The 21,682-nt window shown below is 53.6% G+C and overlaps 1 protein-coding gene across 10 annotated transcripts in view; it reads left to right on the top strand.

Moving 5' to 3' along the window:
• LOC128155009 (protocadherin gamma-A4-like) overlaps positions 1 to 19,300 on the top strand; it is a 156,377-nt gene extending 137,077 nt beyond the window's left edge. For all 10 annotated transcript variants that reach the window (XM_052816424.1, XM_052816422.1, XM_052816427.1 and 7 more), the window contains exons 3-4: positions 11,825 to 11,913; positions 16,838 to 19,300. In XM_052816424.1, the coding sequence (XP_052672384.1) occupies positions 11,825 to 11,913; positions 16,838 to 17,064 (316 nt within the window). In that variant the 3' untranslated portion in view covers positions 17,065 to 19,300. The remainder of the gene's footprint in view (positions 1 to 11,824; positions 11,914 to 16,837) is intronic.
• Positions 19,301 to 21,682: the final 2,382 nt, after the last annotated feature.

Genomic DNA, 21,682 nt, shown 5'->3' with positions numbered 1-21,682 from the left:
GAGGGAGTCCGGCACTGACCCTAAGCCAGGAAGCAGGCTTAAACCCATGTTGTGATTTCTCCTTTGCTGTCTTCATGCGAGTTGGAGAAGAAACAATGCTGTCTTTTCTGAGCATATTCCGACCCACTGAAACAAATCCCACATGTCTCCGAGCACCTGAAACCTGGCAAAACTCAGGGTAAGCTCAGTAAGGCAGGGACCATCTCTCGATCTCATATATCGCTGCATTCAGAGTGCTGTTACAGGACAACAAAGAGAATTTGTTCTTTGTTCGGAAACACAGGAGAGCTCTGGTGCACATGCTCAGGAAATAAGAGCTCAGACAATATCCTCTGAAAATGTGGTAGGGAGTCAGAACTGAGTAGACCAATTCTCAATTAATCTTGTTTGGGAGAAACAGGAGGATAGATTAATTAATTTAATGATGTTTGTATTTTGTTTTCTAAAAAAAAAAAAGCATCCATGCTGTCTCTGGGCAAATGTAAATGAGTACAGGATGATACCGAGCAGCAGATGCTGTTCCCAGACAAATCAGATCAGTGGCTGTAGTGGAGATCACAGCAATGAATTGATCAAAGGGCAGTAGACGTACAGTCTGACAGTGTTACAGGACATCCGTGTGGGATCATCAGTGTGGGGTTTCCCTGGGGGGGGGGAGGCTCGTATGGGGGTGCAATGCAGGGATTGGAACTGGTACGAGGGACACATCTTGTTGCTTTTTCACTAGTTGCCAAAGGAACAGAGACGGGGCTTGTGCCCTGCAAGTTCATGGTACTTGCATAACACTGGTAGCTCTTTGTTTTGATCTCTGTGTGATGGTTTATTCAGGAAAACACCTGGCTCAAGTCAGGATTTCCTTCCTGGAGGAGTGGTGAGGGCTCTGTGTTGCTCACAGGTGGGCATGGGAGGGTGAGATGTCCTGGGCTGGGAAAAGCCGGTATGTCCTGGGCAGCTCATAGGAGGAGTGCGGACAATCTCAGGCCATGTGGGTAAGCTGGAAGGAGATCCCAGGCAGGAGGCACCCCAGAGACCGTGGCGGGGGACTCCCAAGGAGGTGGGGAGCAGTGTGGGAATCCCCGGTCACTCCAGGGGAGGGAGGAGCAAAGCATGCAAAGAAGATATAGAGTCTCATTTCGCACACTCCCTCCATTTATTTTCTCTAATCCTAAATCTCCCTGTGCTACTGGTTTCCAATGCTGTTGTGAGCCAGTCTCCCTCTCCCAGGGTGAACACAGTCAATAGTGATGTTCGCTCACCTGTTAAACAGCATCATGGCCACCTTGTCTGACCCCGGCCATCATCACCCAGGCTGTGCAGAGGGAGGAAGGAGGGTGCAGCAAAAGGGGTTTGCAGCTGATAGTGGAGGTGCCCATAGGAAAGCTATGAAGGAAAGGATGTTTTTTTCATTCTTTGTTTCATTTTCAAGCCTGAGGTCCAAGAGTTGGGCTTGCAGGACTAACGACAGTCTGCCTGTGTCTGGTGGGGGACAGGGAGGGGAAAAAAGGTGTTCCAAGGATAGTCCTTAAAGCTCTCAGGAGCATTCTTGGTGATCAGAACGTGCAGGTACTGCCAAAGGGTGGCTGCAGCTCAGGGGGCTTCTACTGTGTGTTTGGGGTGGTCAGACAGCAGCACCCCAGCGTACCAGGACACGCTCCCGCCAAGGGGAGCCTGTATGTGTATGTGCGGGTGGGACATCTCAGAGCAAACAGCTGCTGGGGCCAGAGGCAGAGGGAGACGTGAACATTCATGGGTTTACACAGCGTGGGGGCAGATACACAGCAGAAAGACAGCTGGCCAGAGATGCAGGCTTTAGCACGTCCTTCCTTAAAAAAAATACTTGCTAACCCACCAGCCACAGGGGTGTCTGCAGGTGTCGTAACCCCACAGGAATTTACGTTGCAAGTTTGTGTAACATTATAGTGGATACAGCAGCAAGTGCTATAAAGCATATGCACACCTGCACGAGTGGGGATGTCAGGGTAAACACTGACAGATTGACCTTCTGTCCACTTTTTGATTGAAAATGTTGTGAAAACTGGCGTGTGCTGGGCAGAGGCGCCAGCCAAGCTGCAGCCTGCAGCAGTTGTCTCCCTCCAGTGCTTCCGCTGGGTTGCAGAGCCAGGTCCCTGTGACTGTGACCCCTCCATCCCTCTCATGCCCCACCATGGCTCTTCTGGCATCTTTTCATAGAATCACAGAAGGGTTTGGGTTGGAAGGGACCTTCAAAGATCATCCACTCAAACCCTTCTGCCATGGGCAGGAACATCCTTCACTAGATGAGGTTGCTCCAAGTCTTGTCCAACCTGACCTTGAACACTTCCAGGGATGGAGCATCCATAGCTTCTCTGGGAAACCTGTTCCAGTGTCTCACCACCCTCATTGTAAAACATTTCTTCCTTATGCCCAACCCAAACCCCACCCTCTTTCACTTTAAAACCCTTGCCCCTTGTCCTTTCATGACAGACTCCGGTAAAAAGTCTTTCTCCATCTTTCTTATAAACCCCCTTTATATATTGAAAGGCTGCAGTATGGTCTCCCCAGAGCCTTCTCTTCTCCAGGCTCAACAACCCCAACTCTCTCAGCCTCTCTGCATAGCAGAGCTTTTCCAACCCTCGGAACATTTCGGTGGCCTCCTCTGGACCTGCTCTCACAGGCCCGTGTCTGTTTTGTGCTGGGGACCCCAGAGCTGAACACAGTGCTCCAGGGAGGTCTCAGGAGAGTGGAGCAGAGGGAAACAATCACCTCACTTGACCTGCTGGCCACGCTGCTGGTGATGCAGTCCAGGAGACTCTTGGCTTTCTGGGCTGCGAGCGCACATTGTCTACTCGTGTCCCATTTGTCACCCACCAGTACCCTCAGTCCTTCTCCACAGGGCTGCTCTCAATCCATTCATCCCGCAGACTGTATTGACATTGGCAATTGCTGCCACCCAGGTGCAGGACCTTGCACTTGGCCTTGTTGAGCTTCAGGAGGTTCACATGGGCCCACTCCTCCAGCTGGTCAAGGTCCCTGATGTTTCCCCCCACAATATCTGCTCTTGCCACCCTCCTATGCACCATGCAGCGAGGGTCTCCCTACGCTCCTCTTCTCCATTCCCCCACTGCATCTCCAGCCTCCTGCTTTCTCAGAGCCCCTCCCCACCACCACTGTCCTCCCACACAGCATCCCAGGCTGTGCCCAGCTCCAAAGTAGCAGCAGAACAAGCAGCTTTTGCAATTTCCAGCCACTCGTGTGATGATGAGTAGTGACAGGAGAGCCAGTGGGCCAAGCATGGCTGGTAACTGAGCCTTTCCCTAGTAGCAGACACCAATGAAGGTCTTTCTTGGTTGATTTTCATGCAAATGGTGGAAGAGTAGCATGTCAGAAACTTCCACCTGGCCATTGGATCTGGTTGAAACCGCTCAACAGCTTCCAGAAGCCTGGGGTAATTGAACGAGTGGATGGGCAGTGTGGGGGAAAAAGGCTGAAAAAGGGAAAAGGAGACAATCGTCAGGACAGTGTAACCTGGAGAATGTGCAGCTAGTGGGATGTGCACCACAGCTGGTGTCATCGCGGCTTGGGGAAGGCCAGGAGCCCTGGGACCAACTGCTGGCACTTCTGGGCTATGCAGGCTTCCCACGCTCAGCTCCTCATTGACAGGCACAAGAGGAGCAGTAGAAATAACTGCCACCCTGGGAAGTTTAGGAAATAATTGTAATCCTCAGGTTTCCATCCCAAACACACTCAAGAGTTAAAGCCAGTAGTGGTACTCACTTGGCCAGATGAGGTTCCACATGTTCTGCAGTGAATCAAAAGAGGTGCAACAGTCTTTGGACTAAAATTACAGCTGCTTCTGGCTGGTTCGCATTTGTCTGCCTGTTCAGATGCTTGAGTATTGAGTGATGCCTCCACAGCTCCTGCAGCATGCAGAGCATGGAGCTGCTCTCAGTTGCCACCCCGGGGCCTCAGGAAGGTGTGAGTGGAGCCCAGTAGCCTGAAAAATCACAGGTCCCTCTGGAAATCCCTTTGAGGTCATCGCTTTGCAGGAACAGCCGTAATCTAAAAGTGACACAGCACTCTCCTAAGATTGAGAGCCGCTGTGCTTTAATGTGGGCTGTGGACCTCTGAGTGAAGTAGGAGTCGTGCTAGTAAAGGGGCTCTGCTGTGAAGGGAGGGTTTTCCCCCACCAAAGCCTCTGGGGCTGCAGAGCTCAAATCACTAGCTTGTGCCAGGTCCTGGGGAGTCTGGGAGAGAAGTTGCCTTTTTGGGGAGTATTTAAGGTGGTTGTTCATGCCTGATGATGCAGCCCATGCCAGCCCCCAGCCTGTTTGTGTGTCTTTTGCTCAGCAAACACCTTGGAGGAAACCATGGAAGCCAGCAAGGGTCAGACAGTTGCATCTGCCAGGTTTGGGGTTGCCCTGGTGGGTCTTGAAACAGGAAAGGTTGAAGACCACACAGAAGCTCATGGCTTTAGATGGGACTGTGGTTTCCCATCAAACAGTGCAGAGAAAATGCTGCTTTAAAGCACTACAAAGCTGCTTAGAGCCCAGCTTTGCTCTGAGCATGGGCTACAGCCCCATGGTGCAATTTTGGAGTGGATTTGGGGCGCTGCGACAGGCAGGAGCTGTGTTGACACTGGGAGCAGGTGTTGTCCCTGGGTAACTGCTTTCCTTTCCCCCCTTCCTCTGGAGCTGAGCCAATCCTGAGACTGAAAGCTGAAGGTTTTGTAGTGATGTCTCCTCGTCCCACCCTACTTCCCCTTCCTTAGCTAAGAGACCACAGAGCTGGTCCCCCATGCTGTGCACGATGCCAGTGAGCACTCCTGTTCACAGTGTTCACCCTTTTGTCTATTAACAGCCCACATCTCAGCAGATTCAGTATACGGGCTTCTTTCTAGGTCATGTAGCCCTCTTCAGTGGAATGTTTCCTTCCCTTATTGATCATCCTGGGCCAATAATCCCTTTATCTGCATTTGTCATGGCCCTTGAAGTCTGAGCCAGCTGGATCCTGCCAGGTGGGACAAAATCTGGAGAGTCTTTTATGGAGAAAGGGAAATATCCTAGTGATGGGACACATTTCTTATTCTGGAAAGCCCCCAGAATATCAGGAGTTTCATCATCACAGTGTTATGTATAGAAATGCTATTTTAGGTAATTTAGCAGGTGCTATGTGTATTAGTTTAATTTTTCTGTCTCCATCTGCTTCCTGCACAGCTGAGCACATGCCATGGCTGGCTGCAGAGGCACAGGGATCTGACAAATAGGCACAAAAACCCTTCCAAAGAATTTCTCAAAATATCCTTCCTGGCATGTTTGGGGCATAGATGGCAGCAGGATGGGCTGGGTGAAATAATAATGGTCTCAGCTCCGGCTCATCCAGGAGGGCTGGAAGAATCCCCAGGAGAGGGGACTGCCCCTGGTCCCCATTTTAGAGACATCATGGCCTTTTGTTCTGCCTCTGCCTGGCAGAGCAGCATCCCAGCAGCTCCATGGGCTGGATGTAACGACCTGCCAGTGCTTTGGGAGGCTGCAAATCTTCCCCCTGCTTGCCTGCTAACATTTTTCAATCCCATCTTTGCAAAGTCATGATCGTAAAGCTGGGCCTCATCCAGGTCCTCTCCAGCCCTTGTAATTGCATTACAGCAGCAGCAGGGAATGTGGGGAGCTGGGGAAGTGTGGGGGAAGGGCCAGCAGCATCCTCTGTTAAGGAAGGGAGAAGGGCAGGAAATAGTGGCAATTTTGGAGCTGGTGCCATTTTTTCAGAGGTTGGAGGAGGTGGGAGGGTGGTGGGCTGGGGCCATGGGAGGCTGGCGTGGGTGCTGGGACAGAGGGATGCTGACCCTGGGTCTGTATCCCCAGCCGTGGGTCTGTGTCCCCAGCACACCTTGAGCGCAGCGGAGACTCAGCACTGGCAGGGATGAATTCATTCCCTCTTGCTTGTCGCTTTGCCAGCCAAGAAACGGCGCAGGCGGAGGTTTTACTTCTGCTGCTGCCTCCAGCTGGAGCTGTGTGTGGGAGGTGGCGAGGCGGGGGGTGGGGAGGGCTTAGGGGAAGCTGAGAGAGAGGAAAGAGCAGTGCAGGGGGAGTTAGGCTGGGGGGGGGCAGCCTGAGGGGGACCAGGGGATGCCCAGGAATGGGACTGGGGGAATGGGCTTGAAGATACCCCCCTGGCCCTGGGAGCTGGGTGCGTAGGGGAGGGCAGAGTGATGCCCCAGACAAGCTGCCAGTGCAGGTGATGGGAGCGTGGGAGCAGCAGCCAGAGCTGTGGAGCAAACAGGAGTGAAAGGGGAAGAGGCTGAGAGGAGAAACAAACCCCAGCCACATCCTCCTCCCTGGAGCGGGGATGCCTGGGAGCAGCCGGTGCTGTGGGGTGGAAGCAGTGCTGGCCACTGCCATAGGAGCCAGAAAGCCCCAAATGAGAGAGGAGGGCGGATGCTGAGGGTGTCTTCGGGAAATCCCCAGGGAAAGTGCTGCCAGGAGCCCTGCCAGGCACTGCAGGGTCCCAGGGTCTCGTCCGCAGGGTGCTGGGCTGTCCTCTTCAGCCCCTGGGATTCTGACAGCACTGCTCTGGCATGAATAAACTTTTCCAGTTTGTTGTGGTGCTATGGCTTGTGTTTCCAGCTGCAGAGTGAGGAAAACAATTTTTCAGGAATCCACCAGGCAGTCGTGCAAATAAATGTTTGCAAGGCCTTTGGCTGCCATAGTGACGAGCTCCATAGCAACCCCACAAGGAAATGAATAATTCTGTGCTCAAAGTGGAAGTTAAAAAGGGTTGTGGTGGTCGGGAGTGCCACAAAATAGCCAGTCAGCAGAGCACTCAGGTCCACTCTGTGCTGCTCGGGTGGATGCTTGTGGAAGTCCTCAGTAATGGGGCAGCCTTGTGATGCAGCATGTGGTGGGGCTGTGTCAAGGCTGCAGGGCAAGCCTTTCATTTCATCGTTCCTCGATTTCCATGTAGGCAGTTTTAATGAAGGCATTTGCAGGTCATGCACTGGCTGTACCTGCCTCTGCTGTCCCGTGCTCTGTGTTCACCATGTCCTGAGCCCCCTAAGATGCTGCATCCCTGGGTTTGTTTCAAACATGGGTTTGTTTCCTTCCCTCCAGTCCTAGCTGTGCTGGAAACGTGCCTGAAAATGAAAGCCAGCTCTTTTTTGAGCTTTGATGTGTGGAGTAGAATTGAAGAGAGAGAAAAAAAAATCTATCCTATGGGGGATGGGGTTTTAGAAAAAAACCTATTGAGTCAACAGCATTTGTATTAAAAACAGCGAGTCCTTGGAGTCATTTCCATAGGAACCAGCCCCTCCGTTCCGGGCAGCCTCCCTGCAGCAGCACCCAAGGCTGCCGCTGAGTGGGGAGCAGGGCTGCAAGGGGGGGCTCTGAGGTCTGCCTGCCCCAGGCACAGGGAGCAGGGCAGGGCAGGCTGCTTGCTATTGAATCAGTGATTCACAGCTCTGATTCACAACTCCATCCTATAGCTGTGGAAAACGGCCAGATCTGGTCATCAGCTGTGTGCCTTTTTCCAATGCGAGAAGTTATTTTTGAGCATTTTTAGATTACAGCACTTGTTTTTTTTCTGTGCCTCTGAATTCTGGATGATTGCACTGCAAGTAATTGAGGCACTTGAATTTCCTGCTTTGAGAAGTGAGCTCAATACCATTTTTGCAGCTCTAAGTCATTTCTAAAATAGCTTTTCTGTGTGGCATCATGGGGAGCAGGCACACAGCTTTGGGACTGTTTGTGCAAAATTTGGGAACACTGGGTGCAATAAATTTGCAGAAAAGGACTTGGGGACCATCAGGTTGAACATTAGTACCCAGTGCACCTTGCTGTGGTGGAGACTGACTGGGTTATACTGGTAAGATTGTAGCCAGCAGGTCAAAAGAAGAGGTGGTTGCCCTCAATTCGTCTCTTAATGGGACCACACCTGGAGCACTGTGCCCAGTTTTGGGCTCCCCACTGCAACAAAGACATGGCCATATGGGAGCCACCAAAATGATCAGAGGTCTGGAGCCCAAGGCAGGGGAGGAGAGGCTGAGAGCACTCCCTCAGCTTGGAGGCATGAGAGCTAGGAGAAGGGTCTCATTGCTGTCTTCAGAGGTGCACAGTGAAAGGATGAGGGGTAACGGGCAGATGTTGCAACAAGACAAATTTGGAGTAGATGTTAGGAAACGTTTTTTCACCCCAGGGTGGTCAAACACTGGAACAGGAGGCCAGAGAGGAAGATCCATCTCATACTTAAAATGTGGCTGGTCAGGCCCTGAGCATCTAATATCAAGTTGGGTCCAGCTGAAAGCTTGGCCCTGCTTTGAGTGGGGTGTTGGGGCAGAGACCTTCCCACCCTCGTTAGACTGGATGCTTCATGTCCCTCTCCAGCTGAATCAGTCTGTGATTTTGTGATCCCACAAGGCATTAAGGGGATGTAGGACTTTGGCTGTCCCCCTGACACTGGGGTACAGCCATAATGCAGGGGCTGGTGAAGCCCACCACGTGAGTTCATGTGTGTTCACTCCCTCTCTAAGACTAGAAGAAAGGAAAAGGGTCCGAAAGGCTGCCCATCTCCCCTTCCTTCAGGGATGAATCTCCCTCTGCTCTCTGGTGTTGTATGGTCACCCCTCCCTGAGGGCACACAACTCTAGAACAAGAGCTCAAAACAACCTAAACAAGATCCACAAGTTTCTTGGTACAGCTGCTCCTCTTGTGACACGCACGGGACGGGCTGAACTGTGTTGCACAACCCTCTCCCAGGCTGCAGGGACTAGCCACCATCCTTCTTCCCCCTGCTTTCCAACCCAGCCCTGGACAAGTCTGGTGCTTTGTGGTGGCCAGCTCTCCTGTCTGTGCCTACATGCAGCCGTGGGGCCAAGGATCATTGGGGTGGAGAGTGAGGACCACCTGGTTAGGGAGTTCAGTGAGGCTGGGGGTCCTGGTCCTACTTCCCAGGTGAATGCCCTGACCACAGAGTGAGCCTTTCCTTGCATGCATTCCCTCTGCCCTAGGGCACAGAGGCACGGCTTTGACAGGAGGCAGGAGGAGCTTCTGTCCAGTGCAACCCATTGCCTGAAGGAGAGGCAGGAGGGGAGGAAAGAGTCTTTCGGGAGGTGGAAAATGTGATGCTGGCACTGCTGCATCGAAGAGGGAGTTGAACATGGGTCTCTGATTTCAAAACAGAGTTCAAACCACCAGAATATTACAATCTAAAAAAAAAAGAAAAAAAGATTTCCTTGTGCTTTCCCTTTCCCCATCCCTGGATCCCATCACCATGCTAGGGCAGCCTCTAGAGCCAGAAGCAGTGTCTGGGAGGCACTGGAGTGTTTCTGGGCAGCTTTCCTGCAGCCCTGAAAAAACTGGGAACCTCAGCTGCCAGCCACGGGGGCAGCTGGTGGGGCAGGAGCTGCTGGTGTTAACTGGTGACTGAACGGGTTGTGGTTTGCAATGGTGTTTAGGTTCATAAGTCCTTTATTGGATCTAGCCCAGGGTGCTATTCCCAGCCCTGCTTGTGACATTAAAAGGTCACTGCAGCCCCAGGGCTGTCCCCTCCTTGTCCTCGCTGCCTGGACTGCCTGCACGCTGCTCACTGGCATAACACTGAGTGCAGGGTAGCGGTATCCAAGTCCAAGGAGTCTCAGCACAACCATCACGCAAGCGCTGAAATCAGTTTGCGAGGTGGGCAAGCCTCGCTTCTGGCCTTCTTGAAACTGTGCCACCACACACATAGCAGAGGATGGATATAAATAGTTTTCGGGATGCCCTGGGTTGCAGCAGACAGCAGGTATTTCAGAGGCGGTGCTGTTGACAGTGTCGTGCCAGGGCAGTCTCTGCTACATTAGGGATTGTTTGCATCCTTCACAGATAAACTGGTGTAAGAGCAGTGCCCTGCACCCGGCTGGGGCTGGATCAGGCAGGAGGTACAGAAGGGGAAGGGACAGGTGGTCATGTGGTCCTGGCACAGGTCCTGCGTGGTTTTGGACAAGTTGCTTAAGACCAGATTTTCTGCAGAGTAACTGGGAGTGTCCATACATGCATCCTTACACTCAGATCTTGTGTTTCAAAGGGAGTTTGCCCATGTATACCCCTCACTTGGTCCATACTAAGCTGGGTGACTGAGCAGGGCCATGTGGGGCCTGATCAGAGCTCATGGGCACTCTTATCCATCCCGTGCATCTGCAGTTTTTCTTCCTGTGTGCAGGACATTTGCACAGGGAGGATAGCGAAAGCTCTTGTGCATTCAGGGCTTCCCTCCTTGCAGAGCTTTGATGCAGCTGGGGCAGTGACCTAGACACAGGAGCTGCCCACACTACATGCCAGATATAACCTTCGAGGATGTGCCTGTGGGTCCATCTCACGTCTGAAATGGCCATATTGAGCCTGTCCTGTGTGGGAAGGCTGCAGTGGGTGCAAACGGCGGGGGGAACTCGGGCAGCAGGACGCTCAGCATGGTGGTGAAGAGCCCATCTGCCACCCAGCACGCAGCGCTGAGTTGGCATGGGCAGTGCCTGCACTGACATTTGCAGCGCGCAGGGTGCTGAGTGCTCAAGCATGGAGCTGTGGCAGGAGACTCCAGAGCTGGGGGAGATCTCGGCTGTCTGAGCAGGGCTTCGGGGTCTGGCAGATCCTGGGTGCAAGGGCTGGGTCCACTGTGGTGGAGGCCACCTCCATGCCTTGCAGCCTGATGGTTTGAACATTTGCCTGGGAAACAGGCTCAACTCTCTCCAAGGGGGAGGGCTTTCACCCTCCCCCATCTCAATTCTGGAGATCTCCCAGCTGCAAGATCAGGGCAGCCCTTGTCCCAAGCAAGCCAGCACACAGCCAAGGGGCAGAGCCTGGCATCCCAGTGGGCAGCAAGAGCTGCAGGTGGTCAGAGCACGCAGCTGGGAGAGGGGAGATCGGCAGTCTGAGTGATGTGGTCACTTAGGGTCAGAGCAGAGGGGGACCCAGGAAGCTGGTGAGATGTTTAGGTCTCTGCTGGAAGCAGTGAAGCTCCGGGGGCGGCTCTGGGAGCACAGCCCTGACCTCTTCAGAGGGGAAGTGCCACCACCAGTGAGCGGTGGCCGAGCACAGCTGGCACGTGGCAAACATGAAAGCAGGTCTTGTTAGACTGCACACAGACTGCTGATTGTAACCTCGGTCACAAACCCTCCTTAAAGCCTGGTAACATTCCCAGAGGTTTCCCAGGCAGATCTGTGGTGCTCAGCCCCTCCATCACCCAGTCCCAGGGAACCAAGGTGGGCATCCACCTCCCTTCTCTCCTCTTCATGTTGCTCCAGCCTCCCCAGGACTGTTTGCTGCCAGCTCTCCAGAGCCAGCGGCTGATTTTGGACTTCCTTCAGAGCAGGTTTCATGGCACTGGGCAGCTGGCTGCATGCCACGATCACACCGTGAGGTTTTCTCACTCTCAGTCTCACAAATGAAGCTGCAGACCAGAGCAGTAGCCTGAAATACTTCGAAAGGGGCATCCACTCACATGGCCTGCAAAAGGAGCACAGGACCTGGTCGTACAAGAGTGCATGCAGCTCTGGGACTTTAGGACCAGCATTTTTTTGTGGTGTTATATTGGTGGGAAGGCACCCACAGGGATTTTGAGGTGATGAGGTGCTGGCTGTCTCTGAAGTCAGCCAGAGTTAGGCAGGTGTTGCTGGAAGCACCACTGAGCCTCCAAGTGCTTTTGGTACTGGGAGACTTCTGAAAGTGTCTTGACTCTTAAGTGTTATGTAATAGAAGGATTTAAAGCCTGCAAACTCCTCTCCACCAGTGGACAAGCCCGCAGCCTTGGCTTCTTACGCTCTCTGACAAGCCCACACCTCCTGACCGAGCTTTAGTAACTTGCTGTTTCTTTTCTTTTCCCATAGCTCCCAGAATGGAGAGGAAGGTGGAGCCTGGCCGAACAACCAGTTTGACACAGAGATGCTCCAAGCCATGATCCTGGCTTCAGCAAACGGTTGGTCTCCACTGTGTGTGGAAAAACTATGGCACTTGCTCTCGTGCAAACATCTCAGATGCATGCTGTTAGATAAGAGGCTGGTGGGATTGATGTTTCTGGATTGACTGAGGTGGCTTCAAAAGTCCCTCTTCAACAGATGCTGGTGGAAAAGCACTGCTGTCTCTCTCCTCGGCCTTGCAGAGGAGAGGGGTCGGGAAGGATTCAGACAGAGGAGATACCAGATAGCCATCAGCATCAGGCATGCTGTAGACAGGGGTACCTCTTCCACCCAAACTATATCATCTATGTACCAGACAGAATGTTATCTGGCTTGTGACAGGGTTGTGTTACATGAAAGAGCCAGTCTTGAGATGTGTTGTAAGCTACTTGGCTTCAGAAAGTCACAGTAAATGAAATGTCTGCTGTGTTGCAACTTGCCATAAGGCGAGGAGGTAGGAAGCCTGGAAGCTTTGCTTGTGGCTAGAGGCTGGACCAGGAATACAGTAAATGCTTGACAGTAGCCGCAACAAGCCTCCTGTCCAGAGATGCCAGTGTGTGCTTTCTGCTCACACCGGGTCCCTCCACCGAGCCGTGGGCTCGCCAAGGTTTGCCCCACTGGCTGCTGCTGGCTCTTTGCAGTTGTAGTTGCTGGGGTTTGGGTTATTTGGGGTTGGTTTGTTCTGGTTTATGGCTGTGCTGCGTGGAAGTGGTGGGCAGGGAGGGGTGTTCCCATGCACCCGTGGTCTCCATGGCTTTATGTAAAAGAAGTGCAATTATCACTCTGTGCAGCACTACAGATAAAGAGCCTGGTTTTCATACAGCCTTTATTTATAAATACTGCCAAGTCTTTTCCCCCTTGATTTAAAAATAGAAGCAGCAGCACAGCCATAAAACCCTGTGCAAAATGCTTAGGATGTTTCCTTTGAGCTGTTGGGAGAGAAGGAATCTGGGGGAGGAGGGATGGCTTTAGTGTTGCTTTCTTGGAAAGCTGCTGCAGCTGAACTTTGCTGCTCTGCAGACACCAGGCAGCCTGGAGACACAGCTGCCGTGGCCGGGGAAGGGGACGAAGGTCTTGGGCAAGGGAGTTGTTTACACTGAAAGGAAAGAAACAATGCGAAAATGTGTCTCTGCTCTGAAAAACGACCATGGAAAAATAGCCTCCGGCCTTGCACGTGGTTATCATCAGCCGGTGCCTCCAGATCCGGTTTCCTTGCTCGCAAATAAAGCTGTTTTTCTGACTGCTGCTCCAGCAGTCCCCAAGACCAGAGAGATGAGCGGGTCCCTTCCAGGTTAAGCACCGACTTCCACGTAGCCCCGGGCCCTATTGCAGCAAATCTCCCCCAATCCACAAGTCTCAAACAGTCCTAACCTCTCCCACGGCTTCAGTGCACCCAGGGGGTTAATTTAAATCAGATCCATCCGCTAGATAAGGGTTTTCCCTGCTGCAGCCCCAGGGAGAGGATGGCTCCGTGCTCTCCATCCTTCTCTTGCCCGCACCGGTCCCTTGCTTGGATGGATGGATGGATGGATGGATGGATGGATGGATGGATGGATGGATGGATGGAGACATAGCATAAGCTTTTTCCACCAGCACTGTGTTTTCATGTCTCCCCTACTCTCTGTCCTCCCTGCCCCCCTTTTCTGCTCTCACTCATTAATAGTGTTGATTGGAGCAGGCTTTGATTAGGGGCAGTGCTAATTGCCCATTAAGCTTTGTGCTGCCCATCCTTGGGTAATGTTTCCTGGCTATTTAAATGATCCTTATCTCTTACTGTCACCTGCTGGTCTCTGTCTGAGCTCTGGGCTGGCAGGTGGGACACAGTGACACAGGTGACAGCACTGTGTGCTCTTTGCCTACCCGCTCCTCCCAAGTGTGAGCTGGTCCCGCGCAGAGCGGTCGATGCTGACTTCCACCACACTACATCAAGCCAATGCTCAAGTCTGTGCCGAGCAGAGACTGCCTGGGAGGCAGAAGTTCCTTTGATCCTGCTCTGCTCCATGAACATCTGGAAGGGGCTGGTGATGCTCTGCCTGCATCCTTACCCTGTGCCAGGGATTATCCTTCACTTCAGCAAGAGGCAGAACTGGCCCTGCCATGCCAAGCCTGCACGATCCAGTTGCTCTGAGGATTAAATCACTTACCCAATGGTTAAATCACCCTCCCAAGCCAGAGTGCCTGGGGAGCTGGCTTCCCCCAGGGCTGTGACCCTGATGTGGGGCTTCTGTCTCCCTTCCTCTGGATCTTCCCCCCTTGCAGCTGGAAACAATATGAAAAGCCAGTGTTTTGAGCCATCTGAAGGGACAGAGGCAGCTGCTACGACAGACCAAGGAGCACCGATGCTCCAGGATACCAGACACTAAAGGGCAGACATTCTGTCCTTAAAATACTCTGGCTTCCAGTGAGAATTTATAGGGGTGCCATGAGATGGTGGGAGAGCAGATGGAAAGGCAGCCTGAGGAGGTCCTTCTCCCCAGCTCCACTGCCTGCAGGCAGGGGCAGATGCGCTATATTGGGTTCTCCTGAAAGTCCCACCAGCAGCTGCAGCAGCACGTGCTCCAGGGCTGCCTCCAGTTTGCCTCTCCTCCCCTTTGCTTATGAGGGCAATGGAGCCCCTAACTGGTTATTTTTGCCAAAGCCCAAATTCTTGTTTTCGTCCTCAGGATCGTTTGGGATAATGTCTGGGTTCTGGTAAAGGCTGAATGTAACCTTTCCAGCAACAAGAGCTGAAGTGCCCTGCTTGGCAAAAGCAGCTCTGTGCCCATTTATAAACCTCTATTGTTCTTGTTCTCTCTTCTTTTCAGCCTTAATGTCAATGTTACCTAGAAACAGCCCTTTGCTCTTACCCTGGACCAACAGGCAGGCTGGGAACTTCACGGGTGGCTTTTTCTCCCCCATGAAAGCTGTGCTGTGACTGCAAACTAGTTCACAGGGACCAGTTGTCCTGGATGCCGCTGGGATCCCCCAGCCTCCTCACTGCCCTGGTGCAGCTGGGATGGTCCAGTAGGGAAGCATGGCAGCAGTACCCAGTGGTGAGGGCACAGGAGAAGATGCCCAAGCCCCCAGTCAGGCTGTATCCAGCTGGAGGAGCCCAGAAAAAAAAATCTGCCTCACTGCCAGAGGTCATAGTCCACCTGCGAGCTGGCCCCTGGCTGCAGCCTGGCCTGACAGCACATCTCCAGCCATCCTGTCCCCGTTCATAACACCCTGATGGGTATGGGGTTGAGTTGGTTGTTAATGAAACAAGTTGCTGATGAGGTGGGCTGAGGATTAGAGATAAATATCACTAACTGTATACGCACATCTCCTTCAGCCCTCCTCCAGACCAAGGTCCTCAAAGCCCTGCCAGGTCTGGGACCCATTTAATGGGGACTGTAGAAAAATTCTCCTGCCGCTGAATGCTTCCACAGCAGAAAGCAAAATGGCATTTCCCCACACTGGTTTGCTGTGTTTCTACACCCTCCTGCATGTCCCCCGGCCTTCGTGCACAATATCTCGCCTGTTTTCGGACTCAATGTGTGTTTTCCTCTGCCTGCTCCAGCAGAGCAGCTGTAACTTTTCAAACTGCAGTTGCTTAATACTTCCGACCTCTGCAAGGGGATGTGTACACAGCAATATTTCAGGGGGGCTGGTGGGATGTGGCCCAGCTTTTTGTGTAGCTTTCTGGCTGGCTTAGCCACCTCCATCTGCTCAGGGGAAAGCAAAGGCAACACGGAGGCGTGCACAGATCTGGTCTGGAGCAAGCAGAAAAAAAGGAGGGGACCAGCCCACATTCTCTGCTCGTTGTTTTTCTTTATTCCCTCAGTCTCTCTGCCTGTGAAAGGAGGGAGCAGTAGCCCCGGACTCTCCCTTGGGCCCTTCAGGTGCCCTTGGTAGGTTTCTCCAGCCTCCCAGGAGAGCGTGATCATAGCCACATGCACGAAGCAGTTAAAAGGCTGAAATGGGATCCACAGTATCCACTGCAAAGACAGGGCTTTAGCAAATAATTTCTGAGCAGGGCTGTGCAAGGATCCCATGGTGGGCTGTGCAGGGGCAGTCACGCTGGAGCGAGTTCCCACAGCGGCTCATGGCAACAGCATTGCTTGTGCTCTGCCATCCCCGCTGTGCTCATTTCTCCCCTTGCCTCTGTGCATCCCCTCTGTCTCCATCTGGTCTCTATCTTCCAGCAGTGCCCCAGCATTGCGGGGGGGCCCTGTGCCTTTTCCCACCCCTGCGCTTGCTCTCTCTTTGCTGGAGCTTTGTAGAGCGACAGGAATGAATTTGCCTTCCCCTCCCCCTGCTCCCAGATCTGGACCGTAGGACACGCTTCAGCATTGAATTGCTTCGTGCTCGGCTTCCTAGAGCCATTTTGTGGTATTGCAGGGGAGGGATTTTCTTCGCTCATGTGCTCTGCTGCCTGAATAAACCTGGCTGGAGAAATAATGGGGGCAGGGTTTTAAATGCAGTGGAAAAAAAAATAAATATTGGATTTCCCTTAATGCATTACTAATGGTTATGTCTGTACAATATGTTTGTAATGGGCCACTTTCGGAGGGAGGGATGTTTTTCTGCGGAGGCAGCAGCCGGGGAGGGGGGCAGAGCAGACAGCGTCAGGCAGGCAGGGAGGGACAGGCAGCCCCATCGCTGCTAAGGGCAGAGGAGAGGTTGCCCTACTCCGGCCAGCCTCCAGCCCCAAATACCAAACCTTTAACAATGATGTGAGATGGAAACAAGGGATTTTTGGTGCCGGCTGCGCCATGCTCCCCAGTACGCACATTGCAGCTATCCCATGGAGCAGTAGTGCTGAAGGGTAATGACGGGTGGGGGGGCGAAGGTTGGTGGCACTGAGGTCTGGGTTTGACACCCAGTGAGAGCCTTTCGGGGCTGCTGGGGCTTGGGGTGGGCTCTGGCCAGCACTAACAACCTGACCTTCTTTTTTGTCCCCTCCTCCGGTGTCCCCCACAGAAGCTGCTGATGGCAACTCAACCCTGGGCGGCGGGACGGGCACCATGGGGCTGAGCGCCCGCTATGGCCCCCAGTTCACCCTGCAGCACGTCCCTGATTACCGGCAGAATGTCTATATCCCGGGCAGCACCGCCACCCTCACCAACGCTGCTGGCAAGCGCGACGCCAAGAGCGCCGGTTCCTCGGGAGGCAACAAGAAGAAATCCGGGAAGAAGGAGAAGAAGTAGAGAAGAAGAAGGAGACCTTAGAGCTACAGGGCAGCCGGCTCCAGCACTCCCCCAAACCACAGCCCAGGCCGGAGGACGAATGTGATTTCTTTTTTTTTTTTTTGTGATGCAAAAAGTAGGAAATGCTGCGAATGTATCTCATCATCATCAGAGCTAGGAGCAGGGTCTCGCTGCTGTTAGATCTCATGATGAAAACCAATCCAGAAGCTAAACCGAACACAAACAAGTGCCCTGTGAATACTTGCTAATGTTTTATACGATCCCTCGGGTATTAGAATATGCAAGGGTGGAAGGTCTTTTGCCACATCTTTGGATCCGATTTGTTCCCAGATAGTCCAAGAAAGGCACAAGGCTTGTGCTCGGCTTTGCCCAGTGTAAATAATTTTAATGCGGATCTTTTAATTTATAGACCTTCAGTCATTTTTTTTGAAAGGAAAAGGCAGTTCCTAGCTTAGAGCCCATGCTCCAAATCTTTGCTCTTAAACTTTCCATTAGTAAAATTCACCCTCAGTTAATGATAGCGATGGATTTGTTGCTGAGAAGTTGGTAGGGAGTGCTTCAGTTCCTGCTTACCTGTTACCTGGGAAAAAAAAGTAAGTGTTTATATTGCATGAGTCAAAGGGAATAAGGCAAAGCTGCATCCTCAACATTTTTTTTTTTAAAAAGTGCAACCACCAATGGCCTGAAATATGAGACAAAAAAACCCCCTCCTGATGTCTGAGAGGTAGGGAATTCAATGAGGAGCATGTGAAGGTGTGCAGCAGCTGCCCCAGTGGTTCTAGGGGTCTCCGAAGAGCAGACACATCTCATCCCTTCTTTGCAGTAAATATTTATATGTACAGTTAATGTTCTTCTGGAATTAAAGCTGAGAGAGTCTCGCTCCCCTGTGGCCAGGCAGCCATCTGGCTGAGTTCCTGCCAAGGGCACCAGGGGAGGATGCTTCATGTTTCTGCACACCATGTCTGCATGCATGTCCTTCACCTCACACCTGCACTAGCGCAGTTAGCTCCACGGACCCAGAGAAGTCCTCGCATGCCCACGCAGTGTGGTGTGAATGCGCCGGCTGCTGCCCAAGCCTTTGCGCTGGGGCTGCCTTGGGGGAGGGTGGGGGGTGGGATCAGTCAAGCAGGATAGGGAAACTCATTGCTTCTTATTTGGGGTATAGACCCCAAATAAGGGTTATTTGGGGTCTCACTCAAAGAGGCGAGATCTGCGGAGCTGCTGGTGCATGGCTTTGGTGCAGAGTTGGTGACTGAGTAAGTGATGGTTGGTTTGGTGGTGTTTGGGGACCAGAGCCAGAGAAGGTACCCGAGAGCTGGGGGTGAACGTGGGGTGATGCTGCAAAGCTGGGAAGCCGGGGCAACAAGGGGGGAGGCGTCACATGGGACCACGCCAGGCCAGCCTGGAGGAGGTGATGCTCCTGCTGGCTTTGGGCTTTCCAACCTGTGGATGGAATCGAAGGATGAGGAATAGAATTTCTCCACGTCACCATCACCCTTGCACCAGGCCGGCTTCCCATATCAAAGCAGCTCTGAGTCCCCCCAGGAAGGCAGAGGGGGACTTGGTGTAGCCAGAGCGAGGAGAGGGGCTGCGGGGTGGCCAGGAAGCAGCCGCGCTGGGTTTCCCAGGGTGTGCGTGTTGTTTTTTCCCTTTTTAATCACTAACACGTAACTCACCTGAGCAGATCCATCCCTCTCAGCCAGGCTCCGGCATGGCAGCCATCACCCCACCACCACCCCCTCCCCAAACCCAGGGCAGCAGGAGCATCCACCGTGTTTCATCCGGATCCAGCCACCTCCGGCACTGGCTGCGCTGGGAGCGATTCCCACCCTGTCCCCTGCAGCTGCCACCTGCCCCTCTCTAGAAATGCTGTAGCTGAATCGTAGTCTTTATATTTCTTTTTAATCTGCAATCTGAGGTAGCGTAGTGAGTGTCGTGTATTTAGTGGCGTGTTATTTTTAATCTCGGTAACTAACTTGTGGACACCAGTATTTTCAATTTTCTCTGTATCTTCTTTCCATGTGGTCTGTGCTCCGAGTGTACGTGAAATGAAACACGTTTGCCCTTTCAATGTGTCTAATATTGAATTATACTATATATTATATATATGCTTATATCCTTCTTATACCCATATAGACCAACGTCAATGTGTTACACGCAAGTTTTATACTCTAATATTTATATTGCTTTTTTTCTTTGGGAAAAAAAAATAATAAAATGTTTTCTTCTGAATAAATGGTATTTTTTCCAATGGGAAGAGGGGGGCACAGATGGGGCCTGTCCATCCCAATGCTGCCACTGTCCCGAGGCTGCTGGGGGGGGGGGGGGGTGGGGGGGGGGGGGTGTTCAGCCCCAGCTTGGCTCCAGCAGCGGGGATGCTCTTGGGACACCTCTGTCCTTAGGTCCCCCCCAGGCCTTTGGTCTGAGCGTGACACGGCCATGGGTGGCACTGATGTGCTCTGGCTGGTGTTTTTGGGGAAGGGCAGGGCAGACCCTGGCACACCCCACTGAGGGGACCGCGGTGTCCACAGCTACAGCCCCTTCCCCAGCCTGAGGGGATCCAGTTGCCCTTCCCCATCACTGGCAGGGATCTGTTCTCCCTTCCCCAGCCCCGAGGTGATCTGCTTTTTGTGGTGCCTGGGCTCCCCTCTCTGCGCTTGGGGGGGGGGAGATGGGGGGAGTCAGGCACCGTGCCCGGGGTCCCCTGGCCAAGGCGAGCCCCCCGCCCTCTCCCTGCGGGGGGGTCTAACACAGGCCAGGGAGAAACGTCCTGTGACTTGGGGTGTCACAACCGTGGAGGAAAAAAATAAGCAGCTGCTGCTGCCCAGATGTGAGGGGGAGGGTGGAGGAGGAGGAGACAGAGCAGTCCCGGCAGACAGACAGACAGACATAACCCGGGAGGCAGGGGGAGGGGACTGGAGCTAGTCCCCCCCACATTAGCAGCACGCAGGAGGCTCCAGGAGCGCAGGGCTCAGCCCCCCCCCGCCGTATTCCCATTCAGCCCCCCCCCAGTGCCTCCGTCCAGGCTGCAGCTCTGTGGCCTCCACACCCCCCACCACCCCAAGACTACCCTAACATGCAGAGACCACCCCCCCAAAACCCCCTTGCAGACTGACAGACACTCCCCAAATCCCCTGCACCCCACAGAGACACCTATCCCCCCCCAAATCCCACTGCACTCCCGCAAAGACCCCTGGAAATCCCCATGCACCTCATAGGGGACACCCCCCCCACACACACATTCCCCTGCGCCCCTCAGAGTCAACCCTTCTCCCCTCCCTGTGCACGAGGACAGCACTGATCACACGCATGCACACGCGTGTGCGCACACCCCCCCCCCCCAGAGGGGGTTCCAACCAGAGCATCCTCCTTTGGGGCAGGCGGTCCCAGACCACAGGGGAGGGTCCGGGGGTCAGGCTGGTGTCAGGGCAGGGGCCTGGTGCTGTGGGACCCCTGTCACGCCGTGCCCTCTGCCCCCGGCCCTGGGGGCCACTGTCCCTCCCACACTGGAGTACCTGGAGCGTGTTAGGGACAGGTCCAGGGGGATGACGATGGGGATCAATCACATCGACTCACTGCTAATGGGGACCAGGGCTAAGCACATCCAGGTGCCACCCATGGGCTGTCCCCAGCACCTGCCCTAGTCGGGGTGGCATCGTCCCAGGGCACTGGACATTGCTGCCCAGTTTGCCGGTGATGCCACCGGGCACCTGGAGCTGGGTGGTGGTGGAAGAAGAGGGGATGGTCAGGCCAGTGGGTCCCCACCTGGGTGATGGCCACTGCTGGTGGGGAGCAAAGAGGCTCTGCAGAGCTGCGGGTGTGGGTCTGACTTCAGGAGCCCACAGCCTCCCAGATGCCCTGAGCCCCATCATGTCCCCAGCTGCTGGTGTCAGTGTAAGGATGTGCGCAGTGTGAGGATGTGTATTGAGTTTCATTTTGTTTCTCCTCTCTGTTGCACTAAAATCGCCCAAGGGCTCTGCAAAAACTGGGAAGGGAAATGCGCAGACACAAACCTGGCCAATTAGCACTGATGAAGGGAACCCGGTCAGCCATTCTAATTAACAGGGACACACGGGAGTGGGAACATGTTCATTGCAGCGTGGTTAGCCGACGGAGGACTTCCTGAGCTGAGATGATGAGAAAAGGGAGGCCAACAGAAACAGAGCCCAAATCACAGCCCTGATAAAAAGGACACAAAGAAGGTGGCAAGATTGACCCCCGATGGCTGGGTGACCATCGGGGGATTAGAGGTATCGCTCCTGGGAAGGGTGACTTGACCTTGGAAAGGAGGGAATGATCCTGGATGTGGGGTGGGAGCGAGTGAGCGGATGGAGGGTACTCAGGGGCTCTGTGACTGGAGTGGGACATGGTTTACAGCCCGTGTGCCTGATGCTGGCTGCTGTTTCCCCCCCCCAACCAGGTGTGCGTGTGTATTCACCAGCAAACTTTGAGGTGGCCCAGCCAGAAAGCAGAGGGGGACCTTGGGTCTGGGGCAGGGTATCAGGCAGGCAAGGGTCCATGCTTGGATGCTCTGAACATCCCTCAACAGCCAGAAGGGGCTCGTATCCTCCTCTACCCGGTGCCCTCCTGCTGCTGTCTCACTCTGCTTCTCCTCCTC

Source organism: Harpia harpyja, chromosome 20 (genome assembly GCF_026419915.1).
Source record: "Harpia harpyja isolate bHarHar1 chromosome 20, bHarHar1 primary haplotype, whole genome shotgun sequence".
Lineage (NCBI taxonomy): Eukaryota > Metazoa > Chordata > Aves > Accipitriformes > Accipitridae > Harpia > Harpia harpyja.
The sequence above is the reverse complement of the archived record's forward strand: the minus strand, read 5'-3'. Positions and strand labels throughout refer to the sequence as shown.